This window comes from Diplodia seriata, assembly GCF_021436955.1.
Source record: "Diplodia seriata strain FDS-637 chromosome Unknown scaffold_7, whole genome shotgun sequence".
NCBI classification, from domain to species: Eukaryota; Fungi; Ascomycota; class Dothideomycetes; order Botryosphaeriales; family Botryosphaeriaceae; genus Diplodia; species Diplodia seriata.
Window position 1 is genome coordinate 1,336,714 of NW_027117314.1, and position 21,946 is coordinate 1,358,659.

Sequence of the window (21,946 nt, forward strand, 5' to 3'; positions counted from 1 at the left end):
CGCGATTCACGAATCATTTTTTCTTTGCCCTTCCGCGATGTGACCCGCGCGGCTTTATCTTGGGTCCAGGCTATGCTTGGTTCAGCAGAACAAGTATCACTGACGGTGATGTAGACAGTCTCAGGATGATTGTCCCGTGTGCTGATTACCATTGGAGCCGCGCAGAAGAGCGCCGCTTTCATCATACACCGGATCTACTTGTAAAAGAAAATATTTTTGACGAGAGAAGACAATTGCAGCCGACGATTTCATGCAGTTGGTGGCTGGGTATCCTGGATCACGACAAGGCTGAAGTAAAGCTCGAGCCGAATCAAGACATCAGCCAGGCTTCAGCTGATTATGCAGCAGCCACACTTCATTGATGCGCCCATATTGGACCATAAATCTCGCAAGCGGCGTAAGAGATGTTCGAAATTATTCGCTATGATGCAGTTGCCTGGCCGACCCCGCCTTTCGCCTCAGTTCAGCCCTTACAACGGATTGCCCAATGGCTGGTTTTGCAGCGCCACGAGACGAATCAGAGAATTCTCACAAGCAAATCTGACACTCCATGCTTGATTTTTGCTCAACTCTTGGCTTTTTGAGAGATGGATTTTTCCTGTTCTGCCATGATTGTCCATCGCTGCGATCTCCGATTCGCAGCTTGTCGCTCCATCTCACCTTCTCTCCAGCGCCACTTTTGCCGATGTGGAGCTGAAGCAGTCGTGATGAGCTGAACTCTTCAGCCTTGCTGCGTTCTGCTTCCCCTCAGCTACCTATATGTAGCGCGCCTGTCTTATGCCTTTCCTGGAGTGCTCGGGGTCCATCGACCGTGTCAAACATGGCCGATGAGAAAGGCCAAGCGTTAGATACGGGCTTGGTCCGGCTTTGGCAAGATGCAGTCGACGACTTCAAAGAGAAGGCCCGGGCATCCAAGGACTGGGATGCTATAGAGGCGATCATCGATACACAGAAGCACAGTAGCTGGAAAGCCATTCAAGATGATCCGACGAGCTGGAAGAATCGGTTCGAGCACGAACGACATCCGCAGGACCATACCGACCGATTTCGAACAGCGACCAACAAGATCTTTTCAAGCCTTGAAGGATTCACCAGTCTCGCTCAATTCACTGTGAAAATTGTAGCCGCGGTGAGTAAATGACAACCGAACGCGCAACTCGTCTTTGGCTGATGATGAAAATCAGGCTGTCCCACATGCTGCACCGGCGTCCCTTGTCATACAAGCCTTTTCAGCGACTATGGAGTCATTCAGCCGGGTCAGCGGTTCCTTCGACCACTTCATGTCATTTTGTGACAACATGAGCAACCTCTTTTCTCACCTTGGAGAACTCGAAGGCAAGATCGACCTGAAATCGGTGCTTCCAAAGGACATTGCAGAAGTTTTCCAAGCTACACTCCGGCTCTGTACCGTGGCCATTCAGAGGCCAAACAAAAGAATCAGTAAGCAATTCTGCTACATACGCACAGCTGACAGCAATGCTGACCTCGTTCGCGCAGAGATGTGGTACAAAAGCACTTTCAGAGGCGGCGACAAGGAGCTTGAAACTGCCTTCGAAGGAATCGAAACTTCTATCAAACATCTAAAACTCGGATTGCGTATTGGAACATACGCCAATATCCACGACCTCCTGAAGATGCAAGCAAGCGGCACGGTCGAGATGAAGAAGAATTTTCAAGCACTACAGCTACGCCTCGATGAAGATGGCAAGTTCAGTCAGAAGCAGCTTGCAGAAATCACGCAATACTTGAAGATCGACCATGGCATTGTGAAGCAGCTGTTGGAGATGAGGCAAGACATCAGGCAAGACATACAATACATGTTCAACACAAAATTTGGACCATCGCCTGGAGATCTAGCCACAGGTGGTCAAGCGAGCGTCAAGAAATCCAAGAACGATCCTGCCGCCCGAAGAAACCAAGCGATCGCAGCCCTTGAAGATGAGCTAGCGCCGCGCGATTTGACGGAATTCCGCCGAGATCAAGAGGAATGGCTTTTCGCCAAATCTTGCGACTGGTTTCACGAATGCGTTGAGTACAAGCAATGGCGCGAAGGTCAAGCTCAGATTCTATGGGTCACGGGCAAGCATGGCTGTGGCAAGACGTTCTTGGCTCTGTCAACCCTCAAGAGGCTCGAAGCGGAAAGTGCGAAGGTTGGATACTTCTTCTTCCGAGAGGATAAAGGAAGCTATCGAGACCTCGTTGCTGCCCTCTCCACAATGGTAGTCCAGCTGGCACAAGGTGCTGATTACCGGCGAAAGATACGAGAGGATCTCAAGAAAGGAGGAAATCCATTGACCAACCATCAAGGCAGCGTCGACATGTGGAATCGATTTTTCAACAGCCAATTCAACGACATGATGATGGATCCGGTATTCCTGATCTTCGACGGCATTGACGAAGCAAGCGAAGAGTCGCAAGAAGAGCTGCGCAAGATCCTATCACAGTTAACCGGGGAAACTACTCAAATTTACGTCCTGGTTACTGCGGAAGATCCTTTGATACCCAATCAGGCGGACTCCAGAACGAAGGTTGTCAACATGTCCGACTCCGATCTCAGGAAGGCTTACCGTTTGCTGTGCTCAGAGCGCATCGGCAAAAGTCTGCGACGACTGAAGAAGTTCAGCAAACCCACGAAGAAGAAGATCGCCACAGTTTTATCCGAGAACGCAGATGGTACGTCTCAAGGAATTATCCAAAGTGCAAAGATTAACTTGATGTAGGAATGCTTTACATCGAAAACATGCTCTGCAGACTGGAGGCTATCGGGCTTGAGAAGCCAGTCCTCGAAGAGATCAGCACCCAGGTTCCTAAGAACATACACCAGGTCTACGAGCTGATGCTTCACGATTGCCACAAGGGACGAAACAATGATCAGTCCAAAGCACTGCAAGACCTTTTTGCTTGGCTTGCTTTTGCTAGACAGAGAATGACATTGCAACAAGCAGCAGCAATTGCCAAAGTCTCACTACAGGACAAGAACGTCCATCTCGTCATTGAGCATGAGATAGTAGGGAAGCTGTCAGAGTACGTCCTCGTAGTGGAGTCCCCTCTTCGAAGCAAACTGATAGAAATTGAAGCATCCTTGAAATCGTTCGGTCTCACGACGCCATCCGGAAGAGCTTTGATGACAACGCAACAGCTGACGTCGAAGAAGATGGCCATGAGTCGGATGACTCAGAAGACCTTCTCAATCTAGCCGATGATCTTAAGCAACCGATCCAATTCCAAGAGAGGTGCTTGCGGGAATTCTTCAAGAATGTGCCAGCGGAAGAGGAGGGCCTTCGAAGAACGCCCTATTCTGCGCACCTCACAATCTTTCTGATGTGCGCGCGAATCATCACCAGGCCTCATTGCGTCGAGGAGGAAGATGTATTGTCTGCTGGTGCACAGCTGGAAGCTTACGCATCCAACTTCTTCGCAGAACACCTGCTCGAGATCAGCTCGGGAAGACGTGAGGGTATGCCCAATATCCCAGTAGAAGACAGAAGAGAGGTGATCGAAGCTCTTGCAGACATAATGACCAACAAGAACAACGTCTGCGCTCGGCTTGAGCAACATGCTCAAAAAGTGTTCTCGGAAATCCTGGACGGAGGTGACTGGCGCTCCACTGTGCGTGAATGGGCCGACATACCGTCGGAAAGCTATTGGGAATACGGCTTGTCTGAGGAAGCAGCTGAGTGGGTCTCAGCTATTAAAGGGGAGCAAGGTCTTGGAACAATGATGATTCCGCTGGTCAAGGGACACACAGAGAACCTTATGAGAGAATCAGATCCTTGGAGCGCCCAGGAAATCTACAGATTCGCCAGCGACGCCTTTCTGTTGGTATGTACGCCAAATTAGCGCGGATAAAGAACTCATCGCTAAGTCGTTTAACAGACCAACATGGGCACGGAAGCGACGAAGGATAGACCGTACGACAGCAAATCCAAGGAATCCGTTGATTCCATCCTCAAGGGACTCTTCAAACCATAACCGTGGAAGATGAAGGGTTGATGAATCGTGCTATCGGCTTTGTTCATTACCTTCTACATCAAGCTGATGTGGATGTGTTACTAAAAGCCTTGGCGACTTGCAGTAAGAGCATTGACAAGTCTTCTTGCTCCCTTGTTCTGGCATACGTTTGCATTGCCGAGAAAAGCTACGCAGAGGGAATCCATCACGCTGAGCAAGCACTGGAATTCGTTCAACAAGCCGAACAAGAGGATGTTTCAGAAAGTACTCTGAAGGCTCAAAAAAGGAGTGCTCTCATTGCAATCGCAGTAACGAAGTTCCAGCTACTCGACGGCGACGGAGACAAAGAACTGCTCACAGCAGTGATTGATCGTCTACATGAGGCCATGTATGTGGCCGACGAAGAACTGTACACAGAAACTTTGTTTCTGTTGATGTTTAGTGTCACGGAGCTCGATGGGATTAAAAAATTGCCAGAGGAACTCGAGAAGTGGTCAGAAAAGAACCAGAAAGCATGGCTGGATGGTGCTTTTGAGAGCCAACAGCAGGGCACATTGGAGCTGTTCAAAAAGGGTGCTATACTCTCGGGAAGGACGGATCTGATCAATCATTGGTACAAGAAACTCTGCAAAGCCCGCCGCACCGACCCACGAACCAAGGCTTGGGCAGTTTACGAGATGATCTTCACCTATATCTCCTTGAATCAGCTGGACGACGCCGAGCACGAACTGGATCGTTTCTTGCGAGTCGCCAATATACCGTCCATCGAAGAGTTGTTTCACGCGGCCCGACTGGACAAGGCATATATACTCTATGATAAGTTCCGGCACAGCAACACCGTGAAAGAGAAGGAAGGGCATCTGGAGGAGATGAAAAAGCTCCCGAGATACGACGACAGCGACAAAACCGACAGTCTTGATGATTCACTCGCCTCTGTTCAGCTTGCCAGGATGGTGCGAGTGGTTGGAAAGCCAGCAGAGTACCTTGACATACTGAATCGCATGTTCAAGACTTGCGTAGACTCGTTGGAAGACAAAATCGTGGAGAACGATCAAGCAAGCTTCCGTCTCTTGGCAAAGATTCTGACTTGTCTTCCTGGTATGGATGATCAAGCTAGAATCGCGGTGTCCCTGCAGTTCTCGAAAGTCGATACCAGCCTTGTGGAGATGTCAATGGAGGAAACTCCTGACCCGGATACAAACGCCTCCGCCGAGTCTGAAGTGAGCCAGGAAGTCAGCAGAGAGGTGTAGGGCGAACCTCAAGATGACAATCTTGGCGCTCCAATCGAGGAAGAGACTGTCCACGCTCTGAAGAACACCGAGAACCTGGTCGAAGCCGACAACGATACTTCAAAGCCCACAACGACAAAGAATCACACGGACGAGTCAGTTCAAGTGACAACGGAAGAATCCACCTGTGCTAAAGAGAACGTAGGTCTGCGGGATGACCTTTCCAAGAAGAGCGAACCTTGTTTCTCCGAAGCGGATCAGAATTTCGTTGAAGATCCAAGCGAGCAAGACCTGGGAAAGTTTTGGCTCATATGCAACGGCTGCTCCGAAAACATCAACGTGAACGGGTGGGAAAGGCCAATGTATCTGTGTTTAATCTGCACGAACAGCGACTTATGCTCCCAATGCCTCAGACGGCTGAAAGCAGCAGGCGATGGTCGACCAGAGGGGTCCTACTACTACTATTGTGGTAAGGACCACAAGTACATCCGAGGACCTGTCAAAGGCTGGAAAGGCGTGAAGGACGGCATCATTCGTTTCGGTGACAAATCGGTTGCGTTCAAAGATTGGTTGGAGCAGGTGAAGACCGAATGGGCAGAGGCTTGTGCGAGGTACTTGGATGCCGATTCTTTTGTTCATGACATTCTTTGAGATCCGACGCGTTTGGTCTCGTCTCCTTGCATTTCTTCCTTGTCTTTGCTGTCACGGCCGCTACTTTAGGTAACGATTGATCCTCTTGCTCAAATTGATGCTACTTTTCTGATGTTGTGTAAGGCAGACGTAAGTTGCCTCGACGGTTTTGTCACACACTGTACAAGGGACATGTGCTAAGCGATCAACGTCCTTGCATGAGCTGAAACATGCAAGACAAGGGATTGGTTGACGGGCTGCTGCCTGCTAATCTGAATCCTTGCTGCATGCTGCACGTGTGATTGGTAGAGTCTGAGAAAAAAACACGATACAACAACACCAAGCAAATTCAGCCCTGTTGAGCTGTCGCAAATATCGGATACAAGCAGTTGAATGAACGGTGCGGTGGAATTGGGAATTGTCCACGATCTTGTAAAGGGCTTGGAGAGGGCGAGGGTCTCCGGGTGTTTCTCTGGCGGTGACGTGCGCAGTGAGATGGGGCCTATCCACACCCCCTCATCATCAAGCACTGAACGGATCCAGGTGAATGGTATGTGGTGAGACACGTCATGGCATGGCAGAGGTGAGCAATCACAAAGCGGGCTGCATCAAGCAAGCATCAAGCGGTAGACAAGGCTGCGAGTGGCCCGTTCGCCGGGCAGCCGTGTTCAGGAAGTTTGCGCCTCAGGCTCCGACTGACTCACGCGGCTTGTCAGTTGCACAAACGCTGGCCAGCTTTTCATCCTACTTCTACCCCGCTCACCCCCAAGACGAAGCAAGCCCGTCCGTTTCTATCCTCAACTTCACCCACCCATTGTTTCCATCTCTCACCTATCAACTTCGCACACCATGTCGGCCAGAGGCGGCAGAGGCGGCGATCGCGGCGGAGCTCCGCGTGGTGGCCGCGGTCGGGGCGGATTCGACCGTGGCGGAGGCGCGCCGCGTGGAGGCTACGGAGGCCCGCCCTTCCGCGGCGGCGGCGGCGATCGAGGCGGCTTCCGCGGCGGGCGTGGAGGAGGCGGAGGAGGCGGAGGGAGGGGCGGATTCCAACAGGGTCCGCAGGTCTACTCGTAAGTGTCCCTAAGTGTCGTGTCGTGACGTGACGCGTGATCACGCGCTGACCGAGACACGCGTTTCTATAGCGCCAACGCCGTCCCGGCCCCCAACGCCCAAGTCACCGCGGCCGAAGATGCGATCCAGAAGGCTGCCGCCACGGGCACACAGGGTCTCGCTGGCCTGTCGCTGGACGACCAGTTCCCCGGCCGCCCGGGCTTTGGCACCCGAGGCACGCCCGTCACCCTCTGGGCCAACTACTTTGAAATGACCCCGCCCAAGGACCTTGTGCTTCATCGGTACGACATCAATGTGTCCCCGGAGGCCAAGGGAAAGAAGCAGAACCAGCTCGTGAGGCTGCTGCTCGACACGCCCGAGCTTAGCGCCTTCAAGCCCGACATCGTCTCGGACTTCAAGTCCACCCTCATTTCGCGCAAGAAGCTGGACAGAGATGAAATCGTCGTCGGTTTCCAGTACCGTGCCGAGGACGAGGATGACCCTCTTCCCAATGCTCAGATGCACCGCATCCGGGTCAAATTCACCAACTCGCTGAGCGTGTCGGAGCTCATTGATTACTTGACTTCATCCAACATGGGCACCCGTTACCCCGACGAGCAGCCCATCACGCAAGCTTTCAACATCTTCATGAATCACCACTCCAAGGCTTCCAGTAGCCTGGCTGCCATTGGCAAGAGCAAGACCTTCGCCATTGGTGGCGACAAGTTTGACCTCGGAGTAGGTTTGGATGCTATCAGAGGCTTCTTCTCTAGCGTGCGCATGGCCACCTGCCGCGTGCTCGTCAACGTCAACGTCAGCCACGGTGCTTTCTATCAAGACATTCCGCTGGAGCATCTCATGCGCAAGTACGGCACCGGCAACAAGCTCCGTCTGGAGAAATTCCTGAAGAAACTCAAGATCAGGACGACGCACCTTCCCGAGAAGAAGAACAAGTCGGGCAAAGTCCTTCCCAGAGTCAAAACAATTGCCGCTTTTGCCAACAAGTATGACGGACGCAACTTGGAGCATCCACCCCAGGTCAAGGCTTATGCCGCCGGCCCGAAGGACGTTCTGTTCTGGATGGACAGTGCGCCCCAGCAGACGTCTAGTGGCAAGGGAAAAGGCAAAGGGAAGCCCGCCGGTCCGGCGAAGCCGCAGCCCGAAGGCTCCTCTGGCGGTCGTTACATCAGTGTCTTTGATTTCTTTGTCCAAGGTAAGTGATTCCCACTGTTGAATCATTACCACGCTAAGCGCAGGCAGCATACGGAAGGAGAATCGCCGACCCCTCGCTCCCAGTCGTCAACTGCGGTACAAGGGATCACCCATCCTACCTTCCTGCTGAAGTCGGTGTTGTGATGCCCGCTCAGCCGTCCAAGTCCAAGCTGGACGGCGACCAAACTGCACAGATGATCAAGTTTGCCGTGCGCCGGCCATGGGAAAACGCCACATCCATCGTTAACGAGGGGTACCAGACCGTTGGTCTCAACAAGGAAGGAAACCTGCAGCTGGTAAATGCTCTCACACAGATTGTCGTCTACATTAATAACGTTCGACCAGGCGCAATTCGGAATCACGGTTCCAAAGTCCCTAATCACCGTCCAAGGACGCATTCTCAATGAGCCCAAGGTTTTCTACAAGAACAAAGCCGCGTCAATGCGAGGCGGCCAATGGAACATGGTCGAGCACAAGTTCCACACGCCGGGCTCGGCGTTGAAGAAGTGGTCCTACGTGCTCATCTCCATGCCGGGCCAGTACCCGGACAACATGCGTGAAGGAGACCTGAAGCCCCTCATGACCAGCTTTCACAATGTCCTCAAACAGACTGGGATCCCAGTCGAGGCTCCAATGCAAGGCAAGGTGCTCACTATCAAGCACGAAGATGACCCGGCGCTGGATAACACGTTTTCGGGTGCGTCGAAGGCCGGGCTCGACCTGCTCTTCGTCATCTTCCCCGGCTTCAACAAGAAGCTGCCCGTCTACAACCGCATCAAGCGCCTCGGCGACTGCAAGTACGGCATCCACACCATCTGCGCCGACGGCTCCAAGATCACCAAGGAGCGCGGCCAGGACCAATACTTCCGCAACGTCGCGCTCAAGTTCAACCTCAAGCTCGGCGGCATCAACCACACCGTCCAAAACATCGCGCCGCTGCTCGACATGGCCAAGACCATGGTCGTCGGCGTCGACGTCACGCACCCCTCGCCCGACTCCAGCAGCACGGCGCCCAGCATCGCCGCCATGGTCGCCAGCGTCAACGCCCACCTCGGCCAATGGCCCGCGACGCTGTCCGTCCAGCCGGCCGCGCGCCAAGAAATGGTGTCGTCGCTCACGCCCATGCTCATCTCGCGCCTGCGCCTATGGCAAACCAAGGGCAAAAACGCCGCGCTGCCCGAAAACATCCTGCTCTACCGCGACGGCGTCTCCGAGGGGCAGTACAACCTCGTCCTGCGCGAAGAGGTGCCGCAGCTCCGCGAGGCGTGCCGGCAGCTCTACCCGCCGGCGCAGACGGCCAAGGGGTTCCCGCGCCTCGCCGTCGTCGTCGTCGGCAAGCGCCACCACACGCGCTTCTTCCCCACGGCCGACCAGCACGCGGACAAGAACTCCAACACCAAACCGGGAACCGTCGTCGACCGCGGCGTCACCCAGGCCGCCCGTCAGTGGGACTTCTTCCTCCAGCCCCACACCGCCCTCCAGGGCACCGCCCGCCCCGCCCACTACTTCGTCGTCCTGGACGAGGTTTTCAGGACGCGCTTCGAGGGGCCCGGCAAGAAGCCCTTCCCGCCCGGCTGTAAAAATGTGAGCGACGTCCTGGAGGAGTTTACGCTCGCGCTTTGTTATCTCTTTGGCAGGGCGACGAAGGCGGTGAGTTATTGCCCGCCTGCGTATTATGCGGATATCGCGTGTGAGAGGGCGCGCGCGTACTTGAGCGAGGTCTTCGATGCGAGCACGGCGGGATCGTCGAGTGGAGACGGGGCTGGTGGGCAAGGTGGTGGTGGGGTGAGGGAGGAGGATGTTAGGATTCATGAGAGGTTGAGGGATTCGATGTTCTATATGTAGAGGGGACGGGCGGGGTTTTCGGTTGTTGGGGGAGGGGGGTTGGGATTTGAAGAAGGGCGAGGGGGGATTTTTTTCCTTTGGTTGGGTTTGGATTAAACCATTGGGCTTGATTGAACCATTCATTGGGCTTGATTGAACCGTTGGGTTTGATTGAACCACCATTGGTTTTGATTGGGTACAGGTAGGTAAGTAGGTATTCTTGACGATTAATGAATGGCTTTTGGCGTTGGGGAAACTGATGCGTGTCGCTCCGGTGATCGGACCTGCTGCCCATGTTTCGGCCGCGTGACGTACTTACTGCTCGGGAAATTCGGTAGGTTTAAAAGCAGGTCGAGATGCGACAGATGGGCGGGATTACTTGACCACCACCACTCTGCATTGCAACATGTAGACACGTTTTCTGACGAGTATCACTTTTTTTGTGGATGCGGCCGCTGGTAGACTCTACCGGTTCCCAAACCGCATGTCGCAACGACTTCGTCGCTTCTTCCTTTCTCACCCGCTCACCCGCTCCGATCATCATCAAGTTCCATTGGAAAAGAGCTAGCTCGCGGCTTGATGAGTCGCCGCAGCATCATGACGTGTTGGTGAAGCGCAACAGTAGATCCAGTCCGTACCTACTCATGTGAGGGAGGCGGCGCACTTGCGCGGGACCACGTTCCAACGAGGAAGTCGCGCGCGAGGAAGCGAAACACGACAGTCGCAAGTCGGGCATTATTGCAGTTCCAGAGTGAACCCATCCGTTCACTTCTTGGATCTGATCCGAGCCATGGTCCCAAGTGGATGATGCGTCGAACTGGACTCAACGAGCCAGATCCCTCGCTGCTTTTATACCACCAGACTCTCGGTTTCGCCACTGTATGTAGCACGTGTGTAAATGCTGGTGTGGCTCTCAACACATGCGCGCGCCCCCGGCTTCCGGCGAAACCGCGCGTGATGGGACAAGGGAATCGTAGACGGTGGTGTCACTTGATTCGGCTGCTGCTGGGCGAGGGAGGAAGGTGTCTGAGTCGCTTCCTCAACAACATTTAAAAAGCGGGGCTTGGTCCGCCTCTGGTTTGCTCCGCAGGATGTTCGAGTCCGTTTCAGGCTGCACGAGGAAAGCTGGAACATGCACACTGGCTTTGGGGGAGCAAGCAGTCCTGACAGTCACCGCACTTGGGCGTGCGCCGACGCGGAATGTACCCGTCTCTTTACCGCGGACAAGCGTAGAGCGCATCATCTTGGTTCAATGACGGCTATCTGCGTCAGCCGTTGGTGCTGCGGTGCGTTGTGGGCTGTTCTTGGTGAGACTTGTGTGCATTTCCCGGGGCAGAGCTGGTGAGAGCGGAGTGATAACGTTCTTCAGAAACAACCGACGAAGTGGAGGGAGGGGGAGGGTTGACGCGCAAAGTATGTGATCAAGATTGATGACTCTCAATCAGTGCTCCGGTAGAAATTTTGCAAATTGAACTCCTGAAAACTGTCGGCGTTGGTTTAAATACGTAAACAGTGGTTAGCTCGCGCATGTCCGCTGTGATCACGTCCACCCGAAACGCTGCCCGGGCCATGACACTTCACGAAACCACACGCACGGGTGACACCACCGCCCATTGCCTCAAAGGCCAGTGCACCATGGCGCGTGATTGGGCTTCCACCGCTCGTGCGCGTCGCCAACCCAGCAGCTGAGCGTCGATGCGCCTGTAGACACATTTCCCTACTGCTTTAAAAGGCACGTATCAACCGCAAAAACTTACAAATCTCGCTACAGCATGATTCTCGGCATGTCCGAGGATTTATGTGCAAATTCCCAGAAATGAACTGGCGTTCTCTGTGTTCAGAGTTTGGAGTTACTTTTCACTGTGCTCCGCCCGCCCCGCCCAATCCGCGTACACCGGCAGCCTCTGCTGAATGGTCACCGGCGCTGATGAGCATCATTTCTGGGACGTGAAGGACATCAGCATTGTCCGCTTAGCCTGTAGCGCAGCTTTATCCGAGCATGGTATTGCTCCGGGGAGTTGCCTGCTAGGACCGCGAAGAACGGTGAAATGAGCGAGGCGCGGGCACGAAAGGAAGTACATATCGTGATTGTGCTGGATAGGCCCAGTCATAACCCAACATCTGTTTGTTGTTGGATTTCGAAAAGGTTGCCATTGAAGAGTGATGTGTGGATGGTGTGTACGTTTAAATACGCTCAGTGACAGCTTCGTCGGGCAAAGGCACCTGCTTGAATTGGTGGGTCACTCGATGTGTCAGCTTTCGGGGCTATTTAAGTGAGGATCGGCGTGCTGGAGCCATGGACTGCGTGGACTCTCTCATTTGTAGTGCCAACATTACTCTTGGGCAGTAACTCAATGAATCCACACGAGCACTCTCGGTGCGGATGGTCTTTTACTGCCCCTACAGTCTTGAACTACTTCGTACGGGCTACGGGTCAAGTGACGACGTACCATTGGAAAGAACTGATGGTGCACTTCAACTTTCTATCATGCTGGAGATCACCGTGCGAATATTGATGATGGTGCTCAGCCTTCCTTGAATGGTGGAGGCGGAACTTGATAAGAGAGGGTTTGGATTCGTGGGCAAGACCAAGATCGTCACAATTTTTCGCCGGCCACGAAGTAAGTACTTAATGGACGGGGTATGTTGCATCTGCATTGAGAGAGGCTGATGCACGAGTGTGAAGTGAACGGGTGTTGTATTGAACTACCCTGAAAAGAAGCACTAAATACCCCTTTCGGTGATCGCAGCTGCCACCTGCGTCGACCAGAACCCGAGGAGTGCTTTAGCATGTTTATCGATGGCTGACGCCGTGCTTAGCCGATACTCAGGAGGCCTTTGTTCGGATTCGTGATCGCAGAAAATGGAAAGGCGACTTATCTTCGTGTCGTTTATTTTCCCTGTGCATGTAAATGCGTGTGGCCCTGAATCGGACTCATTTTTCGTCATCAAAGAAACGGAACGGAAGTTAAATCCCGAGCTCAAGTTGAGACCACGGCTCAGTATATCGGTTGAGGTCCCAATTGCCCTGTTGGGGCACGTCAGAGGGTTGGACCTTCACTGGGGCTTACTGAGGAAGACAGGTTGGCGCCGGAACCGGGCATCTTCGCCGACCAAGTTCTACGGCAATAAAGTGGAAATAAACAAGGCAAATGCCGGCTTGCTATAGAGAGGTGCGTAGAACCAATCAACCTCTGAGTTTCACAAGCCGCATGTGAAAAGCGGGACCGAATATTTTTCTTATATCGAAGTGTCTGCGAGCTCCAGTAGCCCTGGACTTCTTTTGTCTCTCTTTTTGCTTTGTCTCGTGCAGAGAGTCTGGCCGTACTCAAAGCCACTGATCTGAGGTTCCCCTCGGGCCAAGGATTGCTGCAGCTGACCCTTTGCCCATGATAGTTACTGGATTGGGCGCAGTGCGGCTTTTGCTGAACGGGATGCAGGAACGGGTCGCGTCTTCCAGTCATAATCTCTCCGCATTCCTTCCCCAGCGCCAAGGTTCAGCTCACCGGAATGTCGCTGGTGCTAGTCTAGAAGGCGGGAAGTGATTTTCCAGCCGTGCAGGGTCAAATTCGTCAGGCTAGTAGGGCCCAGCCACATGGCGGTCAGAGGTACAGATGACAATAGCTTGGCGGGGGATGTGAAGCTTAACGTGCAGGGGTGTCGCACCATTGGGCCGTGCCCGGGCAACCACACATCCGCTGAGTTATTTCCTTCAGCCGCGATGCAGCGTTATTGCTTAGGACCCAAGGGACGGCACGCAGGCCAGCTATCGGGCCGTCGACGTCGACGCGTCCCTCGGCCCACGGGAAGCAGATGCGGGATTCGAGAACATCTGGCTTCCACGCCAGCGTACCGCGCGGCTGCTTAGCCCTCAAATGTGGTGCCCCAGGGGCGATTGTCTCCGCCCCGCCGTGTTGGGGCGCGTCTAGCGGCATCAATCAACCGTTGGTACCTGGCGGTACGTCCAGTGCGAGCGAGGTCGATGGCGTCAGTGGAAAGAAAGGCAGGATCAATAGCTCGAGATTGCTTTTCGGCACTAGCACGCAAACGCGGTGGCGCGGGCTCGCTTCCCTTGTGTTTGCCACGCATCTGGGGCGGCGGTGACGACGACAGCAGATCATCACCACCACGTCGCGTGGCTTTGGTATACCAGGTCAACCATCACGGCCACGCCGACGTCGAATTCTCCGGCATGCAGGCCGACACTAGGCGCCAACAGGCAAACGGGAGAGCTATGACTGGCTTCGACGCGGCTGACTGGCGCGAACAGCGGGAACTAAAGCCATTCGCAAGCTTTTGCAGGGTCTGGCCTTGTCGCCCGCGCTGTCCCGTCCCGTCCGCGAGATAGCATCAACAGTGCGGGGCTCGCCAAGCGCCGTCGCCCTCAGCCTCTGCCTGCCGCCGGAGCTGCGTCCTGGAGGCCCTGCGACCTGCTCCCCCACGGCCTGAATCAGCGCGCGCGTCATCGCCTCACCGCCGCTCGCCGTGTGCGTGGCGAGGCGATCGCAGATACATATACGTCCTGATTCACGACCGCGCTGGCGATACGTATCTTGGAGGACGTACATCATGATCGACGCGCAGCCTCCAGCACTAACCCGGAGGTCAATCCGGCTCCGCCGCACCCTCGACGCCCGCATCCATCCGCCAGCCCATTGGCGCCATCGTCAGGATTCCCGAATCAGACCCCGAAAAGCTCGACTACCCGATCGAGACCCACGCCTAGCGCAACGCCCCCCTGACGGGCCAGCCAACCGACACAATGCTCTAAAGACTAAGCCGGCAGCCGCACGCTCACCACTAGAACAAATATCCCAACCTCCAACACGCACTGCTGTCCCGCAACCCGCAACCGCCGCGATCCCGCGGGCCCCCCCTCACTCGCAATGGCGAACGACAACAGCATCTTCTACGAGATGAGCCGGGAGCTGCCGCCGTACGGCTTCGCGTGCGTCATGGTGGCGTTCCTGTCCATCGCCACCTTCAACGGCATCGACATCCTGATCAAAGTCTACTTCACCTTCCGGCGCAGGTCTGGGCTGTACTTCTGGTCCATCACACTCGCAACACTCGGCATCTTCTTCTACGTGCTCGGCTTCATCATCAAGTACTTCATCACGGTCGACGTGACGCGGTGGATCGGGCTGGCCTTCATCATCGTCGGGTGGGTGCCCATGGTGTCGTGCCAGGCGCTGGCGCTGTACTCGCGGCTGCACCTCGTCATCCGCGACTCGCGCCACCTCAAGCTGCGCGCCGTGCTCGCCATGATCGTCACGAACGCCGTCCTCTTCCACGTCCCCACGTGCGTCCTCGTCTTCATGGCCGAGACGACGCCGGCCCGCGCGAACGCGTACATGGCGTACGAGAAGGTCCAGGTCACCTTCTTCACGCTGCAGGAGTGCATCATCTCCGGCTTGTACATCTACGAGGCCTGCACCAAGGTCCTCAAGCCCCTCCCCGAGCCCATCCCCACGACCACCGCCACCGCCGCCGCCCGCACCACGACCACCACCGCAACCACCACCACAAACACATCCTCCACCCTCGGCCTCGACACCTACACCACCAACCTCGCCGACCGCAACACCCTCCGCAGCATCCGGCGGCATCTCATCTACGTCAACGTCGTCGTCGTGATCCTCGACGTAGTCCTGCTGGGCACGCAGTTCGCCAACTTTTACCGCGTGCAGACGACGTTCAAGCCCTTCGTCTACAGCGTCAAGCTGAAGCTGGAGTTCGCCATCCTCAACCGCCTCATCGCGGCCGTGAGGGGCGGGAATAAGTTCAGCCTCCCTGGTAGTGGCGGGAGTCGGGAGCGCGGCGGGACGGTGGATGGGGGCGGGGAGTTTCGGTGGCCGTATGGCGGTGGGGACCAGGGGGAGTGGGGGGAGGAGGGGGAGGAGGGGGGTGTGCGGATGGGCGAGATGGCGAGGAGGGAGACGGATGCGACACTTGTGGTGGCGGCGGGGAGGGATGAAGAGGAGCCGGCGGCGATGAGGGCTGGCGACAAGGCGGTTGAGGCGGGCCGTTGCGGCGGCGGCGTGGCGGCGCCGGTCGAGAGGCGGGCGTCGGCGAGGAGGCCGCAGCTCGACCACGTCGTGCTGGGGAGGGAGGATTCGTTGCAGATGGCGGCGTTGCGGGGCGGGTCGTCCGAGGAGGAGCAGCCGCCCGCGTTGACGCCGCCGACGGCTGCTGGGGCTGGGTCTTGATGATGGGATGATGTCCCTGCGGAAAGGAACGGAAGAGAAAGAGCGTTGTGGAAGTGTTGCTGCACTTCGTGTTTCGGTTCGAAAGAGCCGCCGGTCCGCGTCTCCTCCGTCCCTTGCCGCCTTCAGGATCCCGTCATACCTCGCGTCCCGATGGCAAACGGCCCGGGCAGTCCGGAGGGCACGTGGTGTAGACGTCACGACATATCGTCGTGTCGCACCAAGGTCTGTTGCGCATTTGAAATCGTCACATTCAAATCCCACTGACTTTTTACATAGATAGCGAGCTCGGCACGAAAAAAACAAACACCCACCCACCGACCCAAAAGAATCCGTCGTAAAATCCCTCGCAACAGCAGAGAACAGAGGCCCCAAAAGGAGGGGAAGAAGAACAAACAAAGCCCCCTCCCACACACCGGAAACGAAAAAGCGTGACCCGCACTCAAACGCACTCGACAGCAGTGATGTTGTAATCCCCCGCATTGCCCGACGCCGGCTCGGCCGTCGACGACACCAGCCACGTGCCGACCCACGCGTCCAGCACGCCCGCCAGCTTCGCCGTCGTCCTGTAGTTGGGGATGGTGTCGGCGTAGAAGAAGACGGAAAAGGGGTCTTGGATCGTGTTGGACCAGTCGCAGTAGCTCTGCAACGACCGTGTCGGTTAGCGGTGTGTGTGTGTGTGAGTGTGTTTGTGTGCGGGGTGTGGTGGTGGGGGTCATGTCGTTGTTGTCACACGATGGTGTCGTGATGATTGGGTGGGGGATGGAAGAGAGGGGAAAGGGAAGGAAAAGATGGGGGTTGATGCAAGGTTCCTGATGACTTACCGAGGAGAAGCCCGAGGTGTTGGTTGAGTTGTTCCACTTGACCATGGTCTCTGGCGTGGTGTGTCAGTACGTTGCGGCGCAGTGAGGGGAGTATGTGAAAAGCTTACTCATGAGGATGTTTTCGGCCGGGTTCGCTGGGGTCGTGCGGGTGCTGTTCAGGGAAACGGTGCAGCCGCTGGTGCTGGCCCTGGAAGCAATCGCCGGGTGCGCCGTGGCAGCGGGCGAGGAAAGAGCCAAGACGGCGGCGGCGAAGGGCAACGTCAAACGCATGTTGAGGGATGAAGAAGAGAAGCGGTTGGGTATCTTTGTGGAGAAAAGGCAAGGCGGAATAAATGTTGCGGTTGGTGGTTGTAGTAGGTGCTAGCTGGTGCAAATCAAGAACAAGAAGCAGCGCCGAGCAGCCTCTTATACAATCAAGGCTCGCAGCTGCCCATAAGAACCACTGTCTCGGAGCTTGAAAGTCTTGATGCCGAATGGCCTTGGCATCGATCGCCGAGTGGGCAACCATATTAAGTGGCGGCGAGTCAAGGCGACGGAACGCTCCGACCTGTGTTTCTCTATATCACGCGCAGCAGCTGTACGGTGTACGGTAGCGGCAGGTGCGGGGCTGCGTCGTGATTGGGCACTCGACCTGCCGCACTCGGCAAGGTATAGAGAGCATGTGTATTACCGCCTGCTTTCCGGCTGGTGTCGTTGGCCGGCTCTCATCCGAGCGTCGCTCTGGGCCGCGCACGCGCCGGCGACGTCTTCTTCAGGCTACCTGCTAAAGCAGGTGCTGAGAAGGCCAGCAACGGAACACAGGCGCAATCTGTTCATGGCTGCCACTGTGGCGCACCGCTCCGACGGTGGTAGGGTGACGGCCCAAATGAAGGAGGCTGCAGGTACGTTGCGCGCATACGCATACATGCCGGCAGTGGCCCACTTGCATGCCGAAGAGCCAATGAAGCGGGCCAGAGGACAGCTGCGCCAGATCGTTGCTGGGAAGACGGGCCGGGAAGGTGACATGTACCACCTGGTGGCAAGTATTGACAAAGCAGCATCCCACCTCGCGCGACCGCGGAATAGCGAGGGCGGAAACTGTGCGCGGCAGGTGGCCAGCACGAAGGGAGGCAGTTGGTCCCGGAGGCGGAGATCAATGAAACACGAGGCCAATCAGAGGCAGCCGCTGCTCCAAACAACCCCAGGCCACGCGTCCGGATGCCTGACGTGAACGCCGTTAGCTGAGCGCTCTTAAGGCACAATCCCCTTCGCAGAAGCTTAAGGGAAGAAATTTCAGCCTGACGGCCCCGGCGCTGCCGATTTCGCCGTCAATCTTCATCCGCACCGACCACTCGTCAATGCAGGGCTGAGGCCGAGCTCCGTGACGTTGGTCGTTGTTGCTGCAAGCTCCTCCGCATCAGGCACACTCTGAACCGTACGGCCGTTGCCATTGCCAGCTCATGATGTGGTTGGCGAATCCAGCTTCCCCAGGCTTCATCACCCAGGGCTTAGCAACATGCTTCGTCATCGCCTCATCTCAGCCGTGAGCAGGCACAACCACTGAGACGAGGACCTACCGTCTGCGCGCACCTTCTTGTTCCTTCCGTTCGCTCGGCCAGATCCGTTTCTTCGATCAGATTAAAAACCCCGGTGTTCTGCGCGCAGGGCTTCGTCATCCCCGAGGCATCCCATGCATCATTTTGCCCCTCAAAACAGGGTTCACCCCCCCTCCGCACCCTGCAGACCCTGACGAAGCATCCTCGTGGCTTAAGCTATTCCGACCCGAGGCTTCCGGGATTGTCTCAGCCTTAGACAAGCGCGTTGAAGTGTCTAGACCTTTCGTCCAAGCTCGCCCTCGGGTGCTGCCGCCCTGCCTCAGGCACACGCGTCTTGTTGGTTATCGGCCTTGACCGGGAGATTGGGAGCCACCGCAGCGTCTAATTCTGCCCTGCCGGTTTAGTACCGACATCTGCTTGAGCTACCGTCATGGTCCCAAAGCACGGGTTGAGAAGCGCGCGATGTGCAATCACCACTTGCCTGCTTTGTAGGTGCGCCGCCAGTAATGCCCAAATACGACAAGTCGATACTCTACCCTGCATGCAGCATGCTTTCGTCTGTGACTGTTCATTCATGGCATCCCGTAGATGGACTTTTGCATGCTTTGTCGATGCTCCTGACAAAGTCCCGTCCAGTCGCGTTGATTGTTGGTCTCATCGTTCCGTTTTACGCTCGAGAATCGGTCTCGTGCCCTTCGAGCGACTGATGCAGTAGGTTGCACAGTCATAGAGCAAGCAATGAAAGGTCTCGGAAAGGAAACTGAGCGAATGGCACACACACAAGCAAGTGAGAGAAGAGACGGAAGAGTTCAGACTGAGTAAAAAGGACAGGCTCGATGTCAAATCGAGGCTTGGAATATCTATGAAAGTACCAACGAGAGGACCGGCTGAAGAGGTATAGAGCTTGAACGATTGAGATGCTTCCATGGCCGAGTGTGAAAGGGAGACTTGAGAAGTGATGAAAACGACGTGTAGGTATGCTTTACAAATGACGGAATACCGGAAATATTAACGAGATCAGCCCAAGGCCACACTTATCTTGAACTGGTCTCTTCGGAAACCTGCGACGTCTCAATGCGAGACAGGTGGACGGTCCCAGTACCGGAGCATCTGTGAGACGGCGTGGTTCCACTCGCTAACGAAGGCGCTAGCGAGCTTCGCCACTCCATCCGCAGTAGGAGCATGGTTGCCCCACATGGCCGGTTGGGAGGCTTGGTAACGGGCGTAGTAAGAAATCAACTGGCTATGAGAATGTCAGAAGACGCACTGTCGAGTTGGAACGGGAGGCCCTACTCGGACTGGATCTTGGTCAACACGAGCCATGCTAGATTCCAACTCCGATTGCTGTTGGGGTCCGAGTAAACTCGACGCTTGGCCTCTTCGACACAATCAGAACTGTCGAAGTATCAGTTGATGTCACTGCCTGCTTTAAAGGTGTAGAGAAGTACCTAAAAGGATAGTTTCGAGTTAAGCTCCGAAGTTCTGTGAGCAGACCGTGGTAGTTGACGTAGTAAGTCCCTAGCCAAGTCAGTTTCTTCACACCATCAAGGATCCACGAGGATGACGCACATGCAGAGGTCATAGGCTCTGAGACGTCGGCGGAGTCAATGGTAGCCAGAGACTTCTCAGCACGGCGAAGCTCGGCTATGGTGTTCAGACGATGGGTCTGGAGGGCATTGACGAGCTGCCTCTTCTCATTCTGCCGATCTGGTCAGCCTTGTCGGCATCTCTGAGCCCACACTGGTTACCTCGGTGATGGAAGCCTGGGACATGGTGTGGAAAGCCGGGATCAAATATACACGGGGCGGAGGTCTCTCGAATTCAGTAGGGACCGGTGATATGGGCATCCAAGCTCGAGGACTGGAAGGGGAAGCGTTATATTTGCGGCGCGGTGACTTGGATACATGTGGCGGAGAAGATGTATACGAACGTTGGACGTCTATCCACAGCCTTTTTTCTTGGAATGTGCAGTAATGGATCGTGTTGCTTGTCGAGCACGGATCACTTATTCCTTTCGTGATGCCGATGCGACCCATTATGAGGCCGGATCAAGTGTGAGTGGCCCCGGCGCTCGCGAGAAGCGGCAGGAAGGGGCTGACGGGCTCTTAGGGAAAAGACGTGTGTGGAGAAACATGATGTGGTCAGAGATTAGAATGCTTTTGAAACGTGAGCAGAGTGGCTCAGAGCAGACAGCTTCGATGGCCTGGGGAAAGAAACTACGGCCGAGATGGACGCGGTCAGCATTCACGGTGACAAATGTAGATTCCATGTGAGCGCGGTCACAAGAGACGGGAACAAAGCTCGACGGGAGAGAAGCAAGGTTCCATGGCGTCACCGCCTATCCCGAGCAGCATGGGTGTTTGGAGGTTGGGAGGGTCCAGAGCCATGGTCCAGGAATTGACGAGTCATTGGCCCAAGATGCGAAATGGATGGGCCAATGGGAGGCCCCACAGCCGTCAGCAATGCTATATTAAGAAAATGGCGGGCCACACACGGACCCGGACAGGAGCGGTGGACGTTGAGGCTCAGATGAAAGAGCCGGGAGGATTCATGGCGCCGGCAGCCGGTCGGCATGGGGCGAAACGCCAAAAGCAGGCGGATAGATTCCAGAAAACGCATGTAGGCGGCCGGGCGTGGAGCAGGCAGTTGTCGTCGCGAAGATGACCGGGGCTGAGCGCACACGCGGCAACGAGACGGGAGAGCAAGCGCTGACTAAAGCGTTTTAGGCGGCAGCACGGGCCACGCACATCTTGCCCGGCGATCCCACACCGTGGCGTCGATCGTGTTTCCCGCCCCCACCTCATTCTTCACCACCCTCCGTGCTCAACCTGACGCGCACAGATCTGCCGCCCTCCCACCACCATGCTGCTTCCGAACGGCCTACACTGTCGCGCGAAGCTCTGCTCTCCCGCTTGCGAGCCCAACAGTCGGCCCGCATTCGGCGCGTTGCCTCGCCAGTGCCAGTGCTGACGGACGACCAACACCAGACAGAGCATCGGCATCCATCCATGCCTCCCGAGCCGCCGCAGCGTCATTGAGTCGCTTCCCAGGCACGCGGCTGTGGTCCACACGGCCGCCTCACCTCAGAGTTGTCAGCAGCCACTATACTAGCCACACCACCCGGCTTACTCCCCTCAGCTCCGACCGTCGCGCTTCCCGCAGCCACCAACCGCCGTGGTTGATTCCCCATCGCTCCACTTAAACCCGCCAATCTGTGTTCGCGACGCAATGCTAATATTTAAGCTTCTCAGCCTATTTCCGCGCCTCGATTGACCACTGCCACTCCCTCGTGGCACATTGCAACGCAACGCCGCTGAGCCTCCCCAAGCCATCAGCCTTAACCGCCCGCCATCTGCGGGAGCTCCGGCATCCCGCTCTGCTTATCACATCTTGCATGCATTTCCCACCTTCGCCCTGCTTTCTGCTTCAGATCTCGGTCTGGCCGGCTTTCGCTATGCAATCCCCATCAGTACCTGTCACGCGAG

The 21,946-nt window shown here is 55.9% G+C and overlaps 4 protein-coding genes across 4 annotated transcripts; 2 read left to right on the forward strand and 2 right to left on the reverse strand.

Moving 5' to 3' along the window:
• Positions 1-820: 820 nt before the first annotated feature.
• On the forward strand, positions 821-9,917 carry SLS55_007166 (uncharacterized protein; the record flags this gene model as incomplete). Its single annotated transcript, XM_066778588.1, has 11 exons — positions 821-1,129; positions 1,185-2,673; positions 2,721-3,024; positions 3,345-3,822; positions 3,877-3,911; positions 4,076-5,171; positions 5,241-5,542; positions 5,594-5,791; positions 6,953-8,073; positions 8,121-8,368; positions 8,418-9,917. The coding sequence occupies 11 exons, from the start codon at positions 821-823 to the stop codon at positions 9,915-9,917; spliced, it is 7,080 nt and encodes a 2,359-aa protein (XP_066631025.1).
• A 4,865-nt stretch (positions 9,918-14,782) lies between these two features.
• On the forward strand, positions 14,783-16,105 carry SLS55_007167 (uncharacterized protein; the record flags this gene model as incomplete). The annotated part of the gene is made up of 1 exon (XM_066778589.1): positions 14,783-16,105. One exon carries the CDS (start codon positions 14,783-14,785, stop codon positions 16,103-16,105), a length of 1,323 nt encoding a protein of 440 aa, XP_066631026.1.
• A 439-nt stretch (positions 16,106-16,544) lies between these two features.
• SLS55_007168 (uncharacterized protein) lies at positions 16,545-17,037 on the reverse strand (the record flags this gene model as incomplete). Its single annotated transcript, XM_066778590.1, has 3 exons — positions 16,545-16,745; positions 16,927-16,976; positions 17,034-17,037. The coding sequence occupies 3 exons, from the start codon at positions 17,035-17,037 to the stop codon at positions 16,545-16,547; spliced, it is 255 nt and encodes an 84-aa protein (XP_066631027.1).
• Positions 17,038-19,750: 2,713 nt separating this feature from the next.
• SLS55_007169 (uncharacterized protein) lies at positions 19,751-20,233 on the reverse strand (the record flags this gene model as incomplete). Its single annotated transcript, XM_066778591.1, has 3 exons — positions 19,751-19,856; positions 19,910-20,160; positions 20,210-20,233. 3 exons carry the CDS (start codon positions 20,231-20,233, stop codon positions 19,751-19,753), a joined length of 381 nt encoding a protein of 126 aa, XP_066631028.1.
• Positions 20,234-21,946: the final 1,713 nt, after the last annotated feature.